At 43.5% G+C, this 20,445-nt stretch overlaps 1 protein-coding gene across 1 annotated transcript in view; it reads left to right on the forward strand.

The window, feature by feature from the left end:
* Positions 1-3,080: 3,080 nt before the first annotated feature.
* LOC147022640 (FERM domain-containing protein 6-like) overlaps positions 3,081-20,445 on the forward strand; it is a 102,447-nt gene continuing 85,082 nt past the window's right edge. The window contains exon 1 of the mRNA XM_085887383.1: positions 3,081-3,222. Coding sequence (XP_085743509.1) covers positions 3,209-3,222 — 14 coding nt within the window. The 5' untranslated portion in view covers positions 3,081-3,208. The remainder of the gene's footprint in view (positions 3,223-20,445) is intronic.

Raw genomic sequence — 20,445 nt, forward strand, 5'->3', positions numbered from 1 at the left:
ATACATTCAATCATGAGCTCCGAAACTTTCAATAGGCTGTTTAGCCAGGAGACAGCGAGGCCAGTACTCAGACCGGTGAACGCCAAGTTGCGAACTTACACCAATGAGCTGATACCTGTGATAGGGAGTGCGGAGGTCAAGGTCACCTACAATGATGTGTCATGGAAGCTACCCTTGTGGATCATTCAGGGAAATGGGCCGACATTGTTTGGGCGTAATTGGCCTGAATTCAACAAACTTGATTGGCCTGTGGTCAAATTGATGGCTTGTGATGTTAATAACGATGCCATTCTTGACAAATACCCCTCATTGTTACCTTGCTCATAAAAATGAGTTGTCTTTACATTATGGTTGCCTGCTGTGGGGCAGCAGGGTCATTGTACCGCCCAAAGGTTGAAACAAGGTGTGTGATGAGCTACATGAATCACATCCAGGGATTGTAACCATGAAGTCAATTGCCAGGAGCCATGTTTGGTGGCCGGGTATAGATGAAAACCCAGAGAGCTACGTTCGCCATTGCTCCGTGTGTCAGGCAACTGCCCTGAACTCACCTGAGGGACCGCTTCACACGTGGTCTTGGCCTTCCAAACCATGGTCTAGAATTCACATCGATTACGTTGGTCCATTCTTAGGAAACATGTTTTTGGTTGTTATCGATGCTCATTCAAAGTGGATTGAATGTTTAGCCTTATCATCCTGTACGAGCGAAATCACGGTTGAAAGTTTTTGTCATGTTTGCCACTCATGGTTTGCCAGATTTTGTAGTTAGTGATAATGGCCAGTTAGTTTCACCAGCACTGTGTTTCAGGATTTCTTGAAACAAAATGGTGTCAAGCACTATCGCAGTGCTCCCTTCAAACCTGCTTCGAATGGTCAGGCCGAAAGAGCAGTCCAGGTGATCAAGAATGGTCTCAAAAGGGAAAATGACGGTTCTTCTCTGCAAACCAAGTTATTACGTTTGTTATTTACACATTGGACACGTCCGCACAAAACCACTGGACGCACACCCGCAGAAATGATGTTTGGTCGAATGCTAAAGACACGCTTCGACCTGATTCATATGAATGATTCGTCCAGGGTTGCGGACCACCAGTTTAAACAGAAGTGGGACCATGACAGGACCTCAGTTCCACGTGCCATCAATGTGTTCGATCCTGTTTTTGTGCTGAATCCCGGCCGTGGATCTAAATGGCTCACTGTTCATGTTATAAATCGAATTGGCAACTCCATATTTGTTGTGGAACTATCCAATTAAATGGACATACAGATGTAAACGTCTTGACCAGCTCCGCCAGAGGCATTGTGACCCCTATCCTCCAAACGATATTCAGCCCTTTGAGGGTGATTCCCTGGTGTCTGTTCCGATTGTGAGCCAAGTGCCTGAGCCCACTGAGTCCGAGCCCGGTAGTGCTGTGGTGGAGCCTGCTCCTCCTCCTTCCTCTCCATCTCCTCTTGAGGCTGCCGCTGTTGGTGTTCCACAAGAACAGTCAGTCACCCATCTTTGAACGCTCTATTCGCACATGCAAGGCATCGGAGCGATTGATTTTGTGATTGTAACTAACAATGTTGTATTAGTGTTGATGGGGAATAATCTTGTGCAAAATTTTACTTGGGGGGAAATGCTGTGATGTTCCGTGAAGCTCCCACCACGCGCATGCGCAGTGTGCTCCTCAATGTTGTCTGGCCTTTCACCCCACAATCCTTCGGATACACCACAGTTACCCTCAATAACAAGGGCCGATCGAATAAACCGAACATCCTGATGACGCATGTTACATTGTGGTTTGAAAAGACACGTTTTGTGTGTTGCGATGAACCTGAACAATCATTTCCAGCCCTGGTGTGGGTGGGAAGGGCTGGCAGGATGGCCCAGGGGTATGCACACTCACTTGAAGCTGTACAACCTGGGTACGAATCCAGACCAAGCCACAAACTGTCATCCTGGTGTTCCACAGGCAGGGTGATCCATCGATGTGTGTCCCGTCACTCGGATCCACGTTAAACTGTTTCCCTTCCACGGAAATAGTTAGTGGACGTTAAAGATCCCATGGTGTCCTTCATGAAGAGTGGGAGAGCTATTGCCGGCACCCTGAACAAATTCCAAATTCCTTCCCTCAATACTGCTGGGAAGGAAATGGCGAACCGCCGAGCATGACCTTTACAAAGAAAGTGATTTAAAAGTGGGCAATTCGATTCCCAATGATTCAAAAACCGATTCGATCATGAAAAACATTTCAATATAAATACTCAAATCTAAAGGTTCGAGTACCGGGTTATGTGGATCTTTATCCTCTCGAGTAACAAATACATCACTAACCAAAATACACCACGAAAGATCTTCAACCTTGACATTTCTGGCCTGATCGGAGAGGTCACGGGTCGTGGTCTTGCTTTGACCTTTGTGTTCCTCGGTTGGAGATCGGAGCATCCACTGTGAGACTGGGTGGAGGTCAGCGGTTCGAATTCCCGACGAGTCAAACCAAATATTTCATATTTCATATTTCATATCTCTCTTTCTCTCTTTCTCTCTTTCTCTCTTTCTCTCTTTCTCTCTTTCTCTCTTTCTCTCTTTCTCTCTTTCTCTCTTTCTCTCTTTCTCTCCCCCTATTGGTCCGTCGTGTGCACTGTCATGGCGGCTGCTCACTTCGTGTCGTGAGTGCCCGTCCTCCGTTGTGCTGGTTTGTGTTTCCCCATTTCCCCATTTCGTCTCTCTGTGCTCGTGTTTTTTGTTTGTGAGTTTTCCCCGTGTTTCCCTTCTCTGTGTGGAGGGGGGGGGGGAGAGAGAGAGAGAGAGAGAGAGAGAGAGAGAGAGAGAGAGAGAGAGAGAGAGAGAGAGAGAGAGAGAGAGAGAGAGAGAGAGAGAGAGAGAGAGAGAGAGAGAGACACAGAGACAGAGACAGAGACAGAGACAGAGACAGAGACAGAGACAGAGAGACACAGAGAGACAGAGATAGATATATATCGTGATCGTCGCGGGGTTAGTCAGGGTATCGTCGGTTTTTGGGCGGTGCCCTGTTAGTCCATTCATTATTTAAAAGCCTTTCACTTTAAACCTGCTTTATTTTGGTTTTTATTTCGCTTTCCTTTCCTTCCCAATTTCGGGAAAGTAGGAGTGCGTTGTTAACTTCCTCTTCCTCATATCAGTGAGGAAGACGACGACGAGCGTCGCGTCTTGGTTGTAACATGGCGGCGACTCGTTCGCAGCACGATGCTGCTTTCGAGGTACGTACTCGTTAAAACGCTCCAATTTGTGTCCCCCCCCCGACGGGGTTCTTACTGAGGAGATTGTTTTGTCCGTTGGAGACGTTATCGGCATTGAGCATGTCCCTGCTGCGTCACGCATGAATCAGAAGGTCGTGCTGTTCGTCTCCGATGTTCGTCTTGTTCACGACGTCGTGAGTTCTGGGTTATCCACACACAGTGGTCACTTTGTTATGGCCTCCCCGATGGATGTCCCGGCAATGAAAATGATCGTCTCTAACGTGCCTCCTTTCGTGTCGAATCAACAACTTGTCTCTGTGTTGTCTCGTTACGGGAAAATTGTGTCAAAGATCTCGATGATCCCCCTCGGGTGCCGCCAGGACAAGGCAAAGCACGTGATGAGCTTTCGGCGGCAACTTTACATGGTGCTGCCGGACCATGGGGAGGACACGAGTTTAAAGGTTTCTTTTAAGATTAAAATTGATAATTATGATTACCATGTGTATGCTTCATCGGCGACTTTAACATGTTTTCTTTGTGGAGCCTTTGGCCATTTAAAAAGATTTTGTTTGAAGTGTGGGGAATTGGGACATGTTGATTTAGATTGTGAAACGGTTAATGACCCACAACCTCGTCTGGTGGAGGAGGTGATGCCCAGTGAACCCAACGTTCCCGCTCATACTGTTCCCTTACATTGTGAGGACGGAAAGGATGATTTTATTAACGTGTCAAAAAAACGTAGATCGTCTGCTCCTCGTGACCCCACTAGCTCTCCCAAGGTAGTCGTGCTGGACATGGTTGTTCTGGTAACTGAGGAACCTCATCGGAATGAAAAAAAGGATGGAATGGTTTCCGATAACGAGAATGTATTTCAAAGTGTACAGTGTGGTCCGGGTCCTTCAGATAGCGGTGAAGTGTCTCTTGGTGTTACTGAACCGTGTGTAGAATGTCGGGAGGTATCAGCACTCTGTTTTCCTGAGACAGACCGAAATAGTGTTGCGGCTCCATGCGATGTTCCCACCCCAACAAATGATCAACATACAGTTTGTGAGGCCTCGGTAGAGGTGCCCGACGTAGTTGTACAAGATGGTGGATTAGAGGCCCCATCTCATGTTGATGAAAGTGTTAAACAGGACTCACAAAGTACCACCGTGCATCACTCGGTACCCCTGTTAGACGTGTTTGTGAAGGTCCAGGGTGATACTTACGAACCTCGTGGAAGGTTATCTGGGCTGTCTGCTTCAGATGATGATGACATGGAGGTAACTGATCTGTCACAGTCATCATCTGATCATTTACAGATATCTCCCCAGGTTATTGTATCCTTTCTGAAAGACGTTTAGGCAGCGGAATGTCATCATTCATCAACACTTTCCTGACTTGCTTTCCTTCACGCAGACTGCAAAGTGTATAATTAGGAACTGTAAAGATTTTGAAATAACTAAACCACAAATTCACAGACTGAGGAAATTTATTACAAAAGCAGGTTTAGAATGTTCTCAACAGCTGCCAAACCCCCCTGATACAGGATGAAAAGAAAGGAAGTGCTTTTTGGCACCTTAAACATGGATGGGGGTGGTGCTAACCGTTTGCATCGGATCCAAGTTAAAAACTTGTTGCTTCAGAAACATGTGGATGTCTGTTTGTTGTAAGAAACACACATAACAGAGACTTCACAGTCTGACTGGCTCTGCCTGAACAAGGGGCTTTGTTTCTTCAGTAATTTGTCTTCTGTCTCGGCGGGTGTTGCATTTATGCTTCGTCCAGGGTTTGTTCCTGACTCGTATAGTTTCCTTGAAATAGTTCAAGGACACTTGGCATCATTAGAGTTCGTGTATGAAGGATTTCACCTCACCTTGCTTAATGTCTATGCTTCTAGTGAGAGCGGGGCTCGTAAAGATTTTTTTTTACACATCTGGCTAATTACTTCCATACTATAGTCTTTGATCACTGTATTTGTATTGGAGGAGATTTCAATTGCACGTTTGAACCTAATTTAGATAGGAATACACCAGAACCACATCCTGAATCTCATAAACACATATCTTGTTGTTTTTCATTACTTTGTCTACTCGATGCTTGGTGCATGCAGCACCGTACAGCATCTCAGTACACATGGTGCCGGTGTGCTAATGGGCTGATAACACTTGCAAGGCTGCATAGATGGTACATTAACTCCACTTTTAGAAACATCCTCATGTCTTGTAACATCTTTCCTTCCATTTTCTCTGATCATCACTTGGTAGTGCTTGGTTTATCCTCTTCTCAGTTAACGCAAAAAAGTGCGTATTGGACCTTCAATACCAGCTTGTTGGAGGATTGTTTTTTTTACTGACGCTTTTCGTAGGTTTTGGGAAAAACTTATCCAAAGTAAACCTTCCTATGCTTCTATCCAGTTATGGTGGGACAACACAAAAGCTCAAATTCGTGTTTTCTGTCAATGTTATCAGTCCTTTTCCACGAGCAAGAATAAAATTGCTGTTTCACTCTTGGAAACTGAAATTTTGCAGTTCGAGGAAGACTTGGCTAAAGCTCAAAATGACAGGAAACTTCGGTTATTATTAGAAAAAAAAGCTTATCTCAGAGAATTGATTCATGAAAAAGTCATGGGGATGTCAGTTCGACTCAGAATCCAAAATGTGAAGTTTTCTGACACCCCAAATAAAAGGTTTTTCCAGTTAGAAGGGGTTAAGAAATCCCAAAGGCAGATTCTCTCCTTGTTGGATGCTCAAGGCACTATTATACAAAATGAAAGTGATGTTAAAAGACTTGTGAAAAATTATTTTTCTGATTTATTTGCGAAGGAATCTGTGTTTTAAAGATTGTGTTGATGAGATGACAAATCATGTTCCTTCTTTGAGTTGTGGTCAGCGTCAAGCTCTTGAAAAGCCGCTTACCCTGGAGGAACTCGGCATGGCTCTGAATAGCTTTGAACGTGGAAAAGCCCCTGGAATCGACGGACTTCCAGTGGAATTTTTTTACAGCATTTTGGGACATCTTAGGTCCAGAAGCACTGTTGGTTCTGCAGGAAAGTTTACTTTCTGGCATACTGCCTCTCAGCTGTCGAAGAGCGGTGGTTTGTCGTCTCCCAAAAAGCGACAATCTCCGTCAAATCAAGAACTGGCGTCTCATCTCCTTATTATGTTCTGACTACAAACTCTTTTCCAAATTGTTGGCCAATCGGCTAAAACTTGTCGTCGGGACTCTCGTTCATCATGACCAGAGCTACTGTGTTCCAAGGAGATCAATCTCTGATAACATCTTTTTAGTTAGAGATTTGATTGGTTGTGGTCTTAAAGAGGAAGAGGGGGCGGGGGTTGGTTTGATTTTCCTTGATGTCAAAAAGGCTTTTGATAGCATTGACCACATTTATATGTTTCATGTGTTGCAAAAGTTTGGTCTGGGTGAAAGGTTCATCAGTATTGTTAAGTTGTTATACAACAGTATATCTAGTTTGTGTAAGGTAAACGATGGTCTCTGCTCTCCCATTCAGGTTCAGAGGGGTGTTCGGGAAGGCTGTCCATTGTGAGGTTTACCGTTTCGCCTTTGTCTTGAGCCATTACTAATTAATCTTAGGAACTCTCTTTCTGGCTTTGTACCGTCTCCAGAAGAACACCCTATCGTCGTGTCTGCATACGCTGATGATGTCTGTATAGTAATTAAAAATGATCAGGATCTAACCACTCTTCTTGGATCTTTACATAAGTTTCATCTTGCTTCACATTTGCAGTGTAATTGGCAAAAGAGTCAAGCTCTGTGGGTGTCCTCAGCTCAATGTACATCCGGTGGGCTTACCTTGGTGCCACCTCAGTCTCTTCCGAAAGATCTAAGGTGGACGAGAGAGGGGGTGAAATACTTAGTTGCTTATCTTGGCCCTCACCAGTACTCCCTTATTAACTTGTAAGGAGTGGTAGATCACGTAACCAAATGTCTTAACAAATGGAAAAGGTTCCTTCCGCAAATGTCTTTCAGAGGTCGTATACTAATTATTAATACTTTAGTTACCTCTGTCTTGTGGCACAAATTCATCTGTTTATAGCCATCAGATATCTTGCTTAAAGAGATTCAACAGATAGTGGTAAAAAAATTTTGGAATGGTTATCATTGGTTGCGGTCAGATTTACTCTGTCGCCCCTTGTCTGATGGTGGCCAAGGGCTCATTGACGTAAAGTGTCGTCTGATGGCCTTTCGGCTGAAGTCGATACAACGAGTGATCAATGTGGAAAAACTGCCCTGTCGCCCCGTAGCACAACGAATATTGAGACAAGCTGGATTGCTCGGCTACGGCCTTGAGTTGTTCCTAATTGAATCAAAAAAGATTGACACGTCTCACCTTCCTCTGTTTTACCAGTCTGTTGAATGCTTGGCAAGCAGGAGTGGTGACCTGCCAGAGGGTTTTTTATGATATCAAAATGTTTGTGGGAGAACCTCTATTCCTCAACCCACTCTTTCCCAATGTTCCCAAAAGCCATTGTTTTTTTTTTACAAAACTTCATTTCAGCTGGTATCAAAAATGTTTGGCATCTTCGTGACACATCCAATTGTTGCTGGAAGTCTGTTAAAGAAATTGCTGAAATCACTGGCACCAGGTCATTAAGAGCTGTAGGTAAAGTACTTGATGATGTCATCCGTACATCCTTTAAACTTGGGTTGCAGTGGAGTACGGAGGTCCAATGGACACCCCATAAGCCTTCACTTCTGAGCTTACTTGTCCAATTCACTAGGTTTACTCCATCTCCAGTCAGTATTGCTTCTTGTTTATTTCATAATCTTGACAGTAAATCTATTTATCGTTTTTTGTCTTTCTGTTATTAATATATACGAGCCGAAACCCCGTCACAGATGGATTCCGTTCCATGAGCCCAATATGACAACCAGTGGCGGCTCTTGTAAGAGCCAGATCCCAGTCGATGTACTCCATGGCCTTACCTAATGAGGCCTACAAAACGTCTTTGTGCACGACTTTTGGTGTACACTACTCCTTGTGAAGAAGTCAGCTGATTTGTGGACTTGTCCACTTTGACGTACACCGTGTCAAAACTTCTCAGGTCACAGTACCGAGAAAAACGTGACGTGACCGCTAGGAGGAGCACAAAATTGGTCCTTCAGTATTAATATATAGATGCTTCAGTGTTGAAGGTTGACTATTGCCACAAGGTGCGATGGATGCACTCTTACAGGTACGACGTTTCTTTCAGTCCAGGTCAGAGTACCAAGAAAAACATGACGCGACCGCTCAGAGGAGCACAAAATTGGTCCTTCAGTATTAATATATAGATACCTCTGCAGTAGGAGTACTGAGATGGAAAACGCTTTTGCCATATGCCACCTCTTCTGAACCTGCATGGGAATCGATGTATTGCACACCAATAACAAAAAGATCAGGAGACTTGCAATGGAGACTTGTTCACTGGTCACTGCCAACAAACACTTTTGTCAACCGAATTGATGTTGCTGTATCAGTGCTTTGTTCCTTTTGTAACATCACTGAAGATTTGTTCCATGGATATATTGATTGTGTGATTGTGCCCCCTTTTTCTTTTATTGAACAATATATTTCATCGGGTAAATGTCCCCTTTTCACTCCGGTTTTTTTTTATTTTTGGCCTCAGAGTCAATTCCGGTACCGAAAAGTTGTTAATGTTTTTGAACTATGTCCTATCGGAGGTAAAATTACCGATCTACCTGTCGAGGAAAGCCAAAATTAAAGGCAAACCTTTTGAGCAATGTAATGTGATTTTGCATTTCCAATCCCTGGTTTCAACTCTTTTTAAACTACAATTTAATTATTACAGGAATAATGAAAATATATAATACCTTTGTTGAAACTTGGTGTGTTTGTAAGATGTGCAATGTAAATGAAAATGTATTAGAAATTTACGTGTAGTGTTTTCTTTCCTTGTGCCCTTGAATTTTCTTTGTTTTGAATTGCTTTTTTTTGGTGTTTCTTTGACTTTGTTGATTTCTCTTTGAAACCTGTTTTTCTTTTATCTCCTTTGGTTTTTTTGTATTTTTATAATAAAAGGAGTCAAACGTCAAGTCTGTCTCTCTGTGTCTCTGTGTCTCTGTGTCTCTGTGTCTCTGTGTCTCTGTGTCTCTGTCTCTCTGTCTCTCTGTCTCTCTGTCTCTCTGTCTCTCTCTGTCTCTCTCTGTCTCTCTCTGTCTCTCTCTGTCTCTCTCTGTCTATCTCTGTCTATCTCTGTCTATCTCTCTCTCTCTCTCACCCCCTGCTGGCTGTTGGTACATTGTATGTACTGTCATGGCCGCTCCTTGCTTCGTGTCGTGAGTACCCCTCCTCTGCTGTGCTGTTTGGTGTTTCCACTTTCCCCATTTTTCGTTTCCCATGTGTTCGTTGTTTACTTGTGGACTTTTCCCGTGTTTTTTTTTTAGGGAGAGAGAGAGACACACAGACAGAGACACACGGTCTCATGTCGAGAAAATAGTAGGCCGAAGGCCTGGCATGGCCGCTTGGCGAGGTTTTTCTCGTTCACTGTGACCTTGTTCTTTGTTAATTCTCAACTTTAATCGTTGACTTCTTGGTGTTTGTGAAAACGCCTTATTTCTCTTGATAAAGTTTACTAACTTGTTTTCTTGAGTTAGAATGGCGGGTGAACGTTTCCGTGTCGAGATGTTTGAGCCACTAACTCGTAAAAACGCTGTTTTTTGCTTCCCTCCCAGTGAGGAGGAATTTAACGATGTGCTTTCCGCCATCGGTAACATCGTTGGTTTACATAATGTTTGTGCTGCTTCTCGCATGAATAAGAAGTTTGTGGTGTTTGTGTCGGAGGAACACGTGGTCACCACGGTGGTTGAGCATGGCCTGTTCATCGAACCGAACACTTACCTCTCTGTGTTCGCTTTACAGGCCCCAACAGTTAAAGTTAACATTAATAATATTCCACCATTTATAAGGAACCAGGACTTGTGTAACCAGTTAAACAAGTTCGGTAAGGTTGTGTCGATGCGTAATGTTAGCCATAAATTTAACCACGTCATGTCCTTTAAAAGAGTGGTTTATATGATACTACCTGAAAATGGAAAAACACTGAATGTTGTACTCAGTGTAAAAATCGACGGGTTTGAATATAAAATGTTTGTCTCCTCAGAGGTCATGATGTGTTTTGGGTCTGGAGCTTACGGGCACATGAAGAGTGTTTGTCCCAATGTGGTTACACCGCAGGAAAGTGAAGGTGCGGTGAGGAACGATTCTTCCTCACCACAAACTAATGGGGAGAAGGTGAATCGGGAGCCTAGCCCCACCCCACCGGCTGAGGTGTTCGACGAATTGGACTCGTCCACCCTGACCGGCGTTGGAGAGAGGGTGTGTAATCATGACGTAATTAATCCACCCCCACCAAACGAGGAAGTGAAAGTGGTTGCTTCCTCTCCTTTACCATCCACTGTACAGGACAGTGTGGACGATATGGAGGTATCTGTTACGGATACCAGGAAAAAGGCCGAAAACCGACAAATGTTGATGCCTTTGATGCTAAGGAGCAGAATAAGGTCCAGATCGTGTCAGGCTCGGTGGACCTCCTAGGTACGTCTGACATTGGAAACCCCTTGGTGGTACCGGAGTTGTGTGTGGATGTGGAAACTTCGCTTGCTCCACTGGCCGAATCTGAGTGGGACACAGAGAACATAGTCCGGGAGCCAACCTGTGTACGAGGCTGTTTTAGGGTTGGACCTTACAGCCTCTGCTATAAAATTTTACACCCCCAGGATGTTTAGATATATGTTTGCAGTTCATGAAAACCAATGTTGGCAATTCATAAGCTCTTGCGAAAAATTTTGGCGGCCATTTTTGTTTGAGGAAGATTTGAAAAATTTGATAAAACAGCAATTGTCAATAAAATTTCTAAAAAAATTAAAAAATCACATTCATGAAAAATAAATGTGAACTAAATGTAAGAATTCAATCAGTGCATTGTAAAATGACAAAAAAAAATTGCCTTTGTGAAAGTAAACCTCGTAAAAGTACATAATTTTGTGAAAAATGCCTTAAAAATAACGTTTTTTGAAGATGGCCTTTAGAACTTTTCTTATCATAGGCAGATGCTGCATTAGAATACTAATTTCTCTTAATGTGATATGAACTTGGTATCCATGGCTAATTAAAACAGCAAATTTGATTGAGTTCTATCAATTTTTAAAGAGAAAATTAACATTTTTGTCAACCAAAGTTCCCCCTACCCACAAAATCCTCTTACTCTATTGAACACAGTTCGGTTAAGGTTTGCTGGATCCAGGTTGGGTACTTCACAGTTCACTCTTCCAAAGGAAAATTCAATGGTGTTTGGAGTGACATGGCCCTGGAGCAGACATACAACAATGAAGGGAAGACATCTCTGTTCAAAGGCATATCTCAGGCACCAGCTGCTCGAGATAAATATGTGAAAACAGCACCATTTCTCACAGCTGTATCAGAGAACATAAAGTCTATGGCTAATCTAGGCCAACAGGAATCTACTCATCATGGAGAAACACAGAAGCAGGCAACAGAAGAACATATGCATGTTGAGGAGATCAAGAAAGTGATATGCCAGCAGATGATAAACCCATTCCAGTGTAACAACCAAGTGGTTCTGCTCAATAGAGCAACTGGTGAGAAGGCTGCTTCAAAAGACTTGGTCCATGCTCAAGCTAAGGGCATGGAAGCCATTATGAAAGCAGAAGAGGTGGTCTCTATTAAGATTGAACCACTGAAGCTCGTAACTTTCTCCTCACAGAAGAAATCAAAACCATCAAGGAAACAGAGTTTAATCAGGATCTATCAAGATGAGACTGCAACTACACGTGTGCTGTGTTTCTATCGAGATGCCGACCCAGTCACAAGACAGATTGCATTTTCCCATGAGTGGACAGACTATCCATCATCCCTGTTTGAGGTTGATCCACGCTTAGCACAGGGGTTTGTAATGCGCAAAGGCAACAAGTCTGATTTCGTGGCAGTGCTAATTGCTGAAGCTGAGCAGGATGTTGTTTTACAGCTGCCATCATTACCACAGAGTGACCTATACACAGTTTATCTGGTAGACACAATGGCATTTGTAAATAAATACCAAAAAATGGGTGCGAAAACATTTGGTGAACTTCCCCAGCTGTATCTTCGCAAGCAGGTGTATCCTGCAGTTGAAACCTGAAATGTGCAACTGTGTCAACATCATTGGTGATCAGTATGATTTTGATGATAGCCATACTTTGAAGGGTGATGAGCAGCAGAGGAGAAACCAGACAGACCAGGCAAGACAATTCTCACCATCCAAGAGTCTAGAAATTCCGGACTGGAATTTACTCATGAAGAATCCAAGAAATAAAGGAAATCTTCAGAACTTCATTGGCACTTCCCTTTGTGAGAGTCCTGAAGCTATTCCGGATGGAGTGACCATCATTCTTGGTAGTATGATGGAAAACAAAGGTCACACTCTTTCCATCACATCAGCATCAAGTTCAGTTCTGGACTTACCTTGTGAAGAACATGAAGAGGCAGACACAAGGATTATTGCTCATCTTGCGTATTGTGTGGAATATCTTGATCACCATCGAGCTGTTGTGCATGCAACAGATACAGACATAATTATGCTGTGTATATATCACTTCTGCTGCTTGAACACATTGCAAGAACTCTGGATACAACGGCAGAATCAATACCTACCTATTCATGAGCTGGTAGAAGTGTTGAGCAAGAAGTACCAGAAAATCCTCTTGATGTCGCAGCTACACTTCTGTGCACATATGTGTTGTGTGGATGTGACACAGTGAGCTACCCATTCAGAAGGGGAAAAGAAGAGGTCAGGTCAGGTATGGGAGCATGTGCCAGAACAGCGCGTCGCTGCGTCCACTTTCCGCCGGTACTCCAGGGGCCTCCGTCTGGCCATCCCCCAGGCAGATGCCAGGCCCATCCCCATCTCCTTGAGATGATGGTCAACCTGCTGCAACCATGAGGCACGTGGTCGGCCCACTGGCCTCCTCCACTCATGAGACTCCCTCGCTGAGAGAATCTGGTGAGCAGGATCAGCGTCAGGAAAACGAGCCACATGTCCATACAGCCGCAGCTGACGCTCACGGACTATGCAGGTAACAAATCTCATCCGAGTCTCTCTCAGCAACCGCTCGTTGGACACAAAATCCGACCAGCGATAGCCAAGGATTCTCCGAAGAGACCTGGTACCAAAGGAATTAAGTCTCCGTCTCAGATCCTTGGTCAAAGTCCAAGTCTCGCACCCATAGAGCAAGACTGGAAGTACCAAGGACCTGAAGACTCGGACTTTCGTCCTCCCGCACAGGTACCGGCAGCGCCACACCCCATGATCCAGTGAATCCATGACTCCCCAGGCCCGACCCAGACGTCTATTGACCTCCGGCTCACAACCTGCGGAGACATGAATATCACTGCCAAGGTAAGTGAATCTCTCCACGACCTCAACATCCTCACCACAAACAGACACAGACAGGACAGCAGCATCCAAGATGTCACCGAAAGCCTGGATCTTAGTTTTGACCCAAGAAATCCGTAATCCCAACGGCTCCGACTCCTCATTCAGCACCTCGAGGGCCCCCAAGAGGATGTCTAAAGTCTCCGCAAAGATGACTGCATCATCTGCAAAATCAAGGTCTGAGATCTTGACATTGCCAAACGATGCACCGCAACTTGATCTCTCCGACATCCTCCCTAAAATCCAGTCCATACAAGTGCTGAAAAGTGTGGGGGCAAGTACACATCCCTGACGAACTCCAGTAACAACTGGAAATAAGTCAGAGATGGTACCACCACACTTCACAGCACTCTCAGTACCAGAGTAGAGTTCAGACATCAGATCGATCAGTTTCGGTGGCACCCCACGAAGACCAAGAATCCTCCAGAGGACATCCCGATTCACTGAATCGAACGCTTTACAGAGATCAACATAGGCTGCAAGCAGCCCCTGCCGAAACTCTCGTCTGTGTTCGGTGAGGACACGAAGTGCAAGGATACGGTCAATCGTTGACCTCTTTGGTGTAAAGCCTGACTGCTCTGGACGCTGGTGCTCAAGCAGATGGTGGCAAACCCTATCAAGAATTATCCGAGCAAAGACCTTGCCCGGCACTGAGAGCAGCGTCACCCCTCGGTAGTTTTTGCAGTCTTGGCGATCACCCTTCCCTTTCCAGAGAGGGACAACAAGGCCCCTCTTCCAGTCAGTTGGGATGATGCCTGTGTTCCTGTGAAAAGAAGAGCGGCACAGGTTTCTCTGGGACTGATAGGAAACCTTCCCCACCTTGTTGATTTTGGAAGAGATAGTGAAATGGCAGCAACAGAATGTGTCATTGATGAGGCCAGAGTATACAGGTCTGCTCTGCATGGCCAAAAAGGTTTCAGCTGTTTGGATACCCTCAGGCAGCATATGTTTGTCTCTTCAAAATTAGACCTTAGGTCACTGCCAGCAACAGAAGATGCGTTTTACTTCCTTGTTTTAAGAGCATTGTATCAATTGCTTCTGTATAGACGTGCACATCTCAGTGACCGAGCACTTCCCCCAGCCACAACATTTGGCAGAACCCTTATCAATGGAAAACTGGTCCCAATTCTCATGTCTAAGCCAGCCAAGCCAAACATAGACAAAACGGTGTCTTGCATGTGCAAATTATCCAAATGTCTGAAACGATGTTCATGCAAAAAGGCTGCTGTGCCTTGCTGAGTGACATGCATATGCCTTGGTCAGAGAGGTTCATGTGGTGGAGTTGTTTCAGAGAGTGACTCTTCCTCTGAAGAGGATGTTTCATGTCACAATATTGTGTTAATCCATTTCTAATTTTATCTTCCTTAAAACCATGGCATGTAAAAGTATGTTCTTGTTCCTGACCCCATTGATAGTCAAGCATTTCTGAGTTACATAAATCTTTTGTTGTTTGACATATAACCTTGTCAATTGAAGGTAGGTTAAATCTACACCAATTGTGATATAGGAAATGAACTCCTCTTTAATATGAGGGGTCATTTGTGTATATAGGTTTAGTGGTTATGATTTTAGGACAATATGAATTACCCCTACCCCCATCCTACATCTTCGCTTTTGCCAACATTTTGTTATCAGAGGGGGCTCGCAAAAGTGTTGACTGTGTTGTTGCGCAAGAGTTTCACCATTGCCAACATTGGTTTTCATATACTCAAAGGGTGTCTCTTTATGAAAATCAACACAAAAATTTTACAGCAGACCGGGCAATTTTTTTTTAATTTTGATCGGTTGGCTCCCGGACTAACAGTGAAGTATCTCAGGATGTTTTAAGTGTTTGTCCTGTTAGCCAAACTTGTTCAGACGAGTTAATAGCTATGTCTGACACTGATGGAGAAATAGATAATATGGAATAGGCAAAGCCTACAAGTGATTGTAGAATTCTTCTTACATTCACTTCTGACTTTACCTATTACCTCAACATTACCTTCACAACAACAACTACACCGCCTTGAACAGGATCTCATCTGAAAAAAAAAAATCCTCAACATTATACCTCAACATTACCTTCACAACAACAACTACACCACCAAGAACAGGATCTCATCTGAAAAAAAAAAATCCTCAACATTATACCTCAACATTACCTTCACAATGACAACTACACCGCCTAGAACAGGATCTCATCTAAAAAAAAAATATATTACCTCAACATTACCTTCACAATGACAACTACACCGCCTACAACAGGATCTCATCTAAAAAAAAAATATATTACCTCAACATTACCTTCACAATGACAACTACACCGCCTAGAACAGGATCTTATCTAAAAAAAAAAAATACTAGAAGCGAACATAGAATTCTTCTTGCATTCACTTCTGACTTTACCTATAACTTGTTCACAACTGTATACACAATTTCCGGTTACTTCGGCCTGGATTCGGGATCAGCGATCAAATAATGTAAATCACGATGAAAAATTATTTTTTGATGATGCGGGAGATATCTTTATTAAAATCAGTGGAGGAAATGTACACCATGTCTGATATTTGGGTCTTTCATGTCTCCGACGATGCCTTTATCTCCCGGCATGCATCATTCCCCATGACAAAAACCGGAAACAAAAAAAGACGAAGCAAAAAAAATAATGGAAGCAAAAGGGTCATAGCCAATGACACTGATTCCAAATTGCCAGGGTATTGTGTTGTTGTTGTTGTTTCCTATTCTCTCATGTGCACATGTAAAGTAATGTTCACAAGATAGAAATAAAACCCAATCGTGTTTATACACCGCACAGCGTTTAAAAAAAAACCGGAAGCAAAAGGGTCATAGCCAACGACATGGATTCCAAATCGCCAGGGGTATTGTGTTGTTGTTGTTGTTGTTGTTGTTGTTGTTGTTGTTGTTTCCTATTCTCTCATGTGCACGCGTTAAGTATGAAGCTCACTGCGTTCGCTATTAAAGGGGAAAATCCCTGTGAGTTAAATGTTAACCCCTCCCTCACAGATGATGTAAGGGTTGTAGAGGGGAAGGGCATGGACAAGGCAAATTCGGAGGGTCCGTAAACAGAGCAGAACTTTCTGTTGAGCCAAAAGTAAGTGTTCCACAAGTAATAGGAGAGGCCAGAGATGAAGCACTTGATTCAGATGAAACCTCTTCGACCCCACATTTTAGTGCTTTTAGCTCTCAAGAGGATGAAGGGGGAAACGACACAACCTTAATGTCTCAAGAAAATGTGATTAAATTCCTGGATGATACATTCAGGAAAAGATACGTAAAAATCAAAGATTACTTCCCGAATTTACACGATTTCATTAAAACTGCAAGGAGTATGATTTGTGAACCTTATCAGGCTAACATGTCAGATCCTCAATTCCAAAGGTGAAGGAAATGTGTTACTCAGGCTGGTAAAGAGCTTCAAGAATAACAAAGAATGGAGATAAAAGTAGCATCCCTGAACATCAATGGAGGCCGCAGTTGTGTGCGTCGCCTCCAGGTATTTCAGCTCTTCCAAAATGAAAAAAAATGATGTGCTAATGCTACAGGAGACGCATGCAAATCAGTCTTCTGAGGATGAGTGGTGTAAAATCTTTAAAGGTTGTCTTTTTTTCTCGAGTGCGCTTGTTGAGGCCAAGGCTGGTGTGGCAATTGTGTTGTATCCTCGACTCCAGCCTTCGGAGACAACTTGTAAGGAAATTTGCAAAGGTTACTTACTGTCTGTGCAATTTGTCAGTAGTAACCTAAAGATTTGCATGACAAATGTTTACTGTCCTTGTGCTAACTCTGAAAGAGGTGCCTTTCTGTACAAGGTGGCAGAGTTTGTAAGCACCATTGACTTAACCATGTTGTTGTGTCTGGTGGGTGACTACAACTGCACCCTCAACCCACAACTTGATCGGAACACTCGTGAGCCTCATCCACCCAGTGCAAGGCCTTTGGCACAGCCAGTCAAAAAGTTTAAACTGGTGGATGTGTGGCGGGTACAAAACCGTAATATCCGTCAGTATACATGGGTTTGTGCATCAAGAAATGTTTTGACGCTGGCTCGCCTCAACAGATTTTATGTTAATCATGAAATGGTAAACATTGTTAAGAACTCTTATATAAGGCCATCTGGTTTTTCCGATCATCACATGATTGTTATGGTGTGTGGTTTTCCTCATCACGTCTATGGAAGTGCATATTGGACTTTTAATTTGAAACTTTTACAAAGTGCACATTTTATGGTTAAGCTTTTAAAATGGTATGGGAAAAATTCGAGTCACAAAAGGGTTCATATTTGAACTTAAGACGATGATGGTGGGACTGCACAAAGTCCCAAATCAAATGTTTTTGCCAACAATACTGCTCTTACAGCACATACAACGCTTTTGGTGTGATATCTGCTTTAAAAAACGATATACTTATCTGTGAACAGAAAGCTGGATTGTCGAGCATGAATGTCCAGCAGTTGTCAGAGAAAAGGACCCTTCTGGCTGAAATGGTGAAAGAGCGGGCGGCCGGTGCTTTCGTCCGACTGCGGAACAAAAAATCCAACTTGACACACCAAACAAAGGATTCTTCAATTTGGAAAAAATGGTCAAGAACAAATCCATGCTTTGCGCTCTTCTGGTGGTGATTTGTTGACCTCCCAGAGTGATATCAAGCATGAACTGCAGGACTATTTTTCTAAACTCTTCGCAAAAAGAGCTGTGAATGAGGATAACAGGAATGCGATGCTTGAACTGCTGCCTTCTCTGTCTGAAGACCAACAACAATTGCTTGAGCCTGGCATTTCTCTTGGAGAACTTACTGCTGCGCTCAAGGATGGGAAAGCCCCTGGACTCGACGGCCTTCTGGCCGAATTTTAAAAGGCTTTCTGGGACATTCTAGGCCCTACTCTTCTTGAGGTCTTTCAGGAGAGTGTTGAACAAGGGAATTGCCATTGAGCTGCCGGAGGGCAGTTTTGTGTGTCCTTCCGAAGAAAGGAAACCTGCATGAGACCGCAAATTGGCGGCCTGTGTCACTCCTCAACACGGACGATAAAATATTGTCAAAAGCACTTGCAACCCGCCTAAAGGAAGTCATCTCCTTCTTGATTGGCACTGATCAATCATACTGTGTTCCACACGTTCCATATACGATAATATTTTTTTTGGTGAGAGACTTGATCAGTCTCGGTCGAACTACATCTCCTGGTTTTGGTTTATTACTTTTAGATCCAGAAAAAGCTTTTGACAGTGTTAAGCATTCTTTTTTGTTTGATGTATTAAGGAGAACAGGGTTTGGGGAAAAATGTATTGCTTATAAAAAAAAAAAATTATTGTACAAAAAATGCATCTTGTCTGCTGAAGGTTAATAAGTCTTTGTTACCCTTTCCCCTTTTAGCGAGGCATCCGTCAGGGCTGTGCACTATCAGGCATGCTCTACAATCTACCTGTTGAACCTTTATTAGTTTTACTTCTACTACATTGCTCACTCAGTGTTAGGAGTCCCTCTTTCACAAAACTCCAAAGTCGTTGTTTCAGCTAATGCTGATGATATTTGTGTTGCTATTGCAAATCAAAAAGATGTTTCTGAGGTCTCTCGTTACCTTACCCAGTTTGAGCTTGCTTCCACTGCAAGGGTAAATTGGAAAAAAAGTGTAGCTTTTTGGTTGGGCCCCAGATCCCCTTCCTCGTCACTGCCTGTTTTACCGGGAGGAATACAGTGGAGTAGTGAGGGGTTTAAATATTTGGGCTTATTTCTAGGAATTGAAGTGTATGAACAAAAAAATTGAGAACTTCCTGGAAAATTTTTTAATTGAAACTGGCAAGGTGGAGAAGATTGTACCAACTTCTCTCGCTTAAGACACGGGTGTCAATCATAAACAACCTGGTGGTTCCATTTATTTGGCATAGTTATCCCACTTGAACCTCCGAGATACTTGGTCACAGGCATTCAGAGGGTTCTGACTGATTTTTTTTTTGGGGTGGCCACCATTGGCTGGGCCCAGACGTGGTCTGCAGATCCCGAAATGCGGGTGGTCAAAATCTGATGCATATCCGAAGTCGGATAATGGCATTCCGAATTTCCACGATTAAGCGCCTACTGTACAGTGAGTGTGTTCCTTGGCGACTTCTCACAAACTCCTGTTTGCAGAAAGTGGAAGGTCTGAAATATGACCGTGAACTTTTCCTCATCGACCTGCAACATGTTGACATGTCTCAGCTCCCCAGTTTTCATCAGAGCCTTTTGAATGCTTGGCAAGTCCTCGGAGTGCAACATTTAGAGGTATCATCCGATGCCCAAAAGTTTGTACATGAGCCATTAGTTCGGAATCCTTTATTCTCTAGAATTTCAACCTCCAGGTCGTTTATGCATTGTTTCACCAGTGTTGGAATAAACAGTGTGAGACCTGTTGCAGCCATCCTTGAATGCCTGGCTACCTGTTAGCTCACTTTCATAAAAAACTGGTGTTCGTTCTGCTCGTATTGTGGAAAATGTTTTGAAAGCAGTAATTCAAACCTTTTCATAGACTAAACATCGGGTGGACTGGGGTGGATGAAGTGGTAGACTCACATCTCTATTTCCCTGAACTTCAAATTGCCTCAAAAAAACAAGAGGGTGTGTTCTCCTCAAACTTACGTGTGTTTCACGTCACGGGGAAAACGGCTATCTACAACATATGTCTGGAAGCATGTATACCTGGTTTTACAAAACTTGAAAAATCGGTGGAATGAGACCTTACCTGCTGGAGCTTTTTTAACTCCAGTGTGGAACAAAATGTATAGTTCTCCAATTCTTGGGGGAACTGGAGACCTGAATTGGAGACTCGCACATCAATCCCTGG

The sequence above is a fragment of the Eptatretus burgeri genome, chromosome 7 (genome assembly GCF_056783735.1).
Source record: "Eptatretus burgeri isolate ZD-2024b chromosome 7, Ebu_testis_v1, whole genome shotgun sequence".
NCBI classification, from domain to species: Eukaryota; Metazoa; Chordata; class Myxini; order Myxiniformes; family Myxinidae; genus Eptatretus; species Eptatretus burgeri.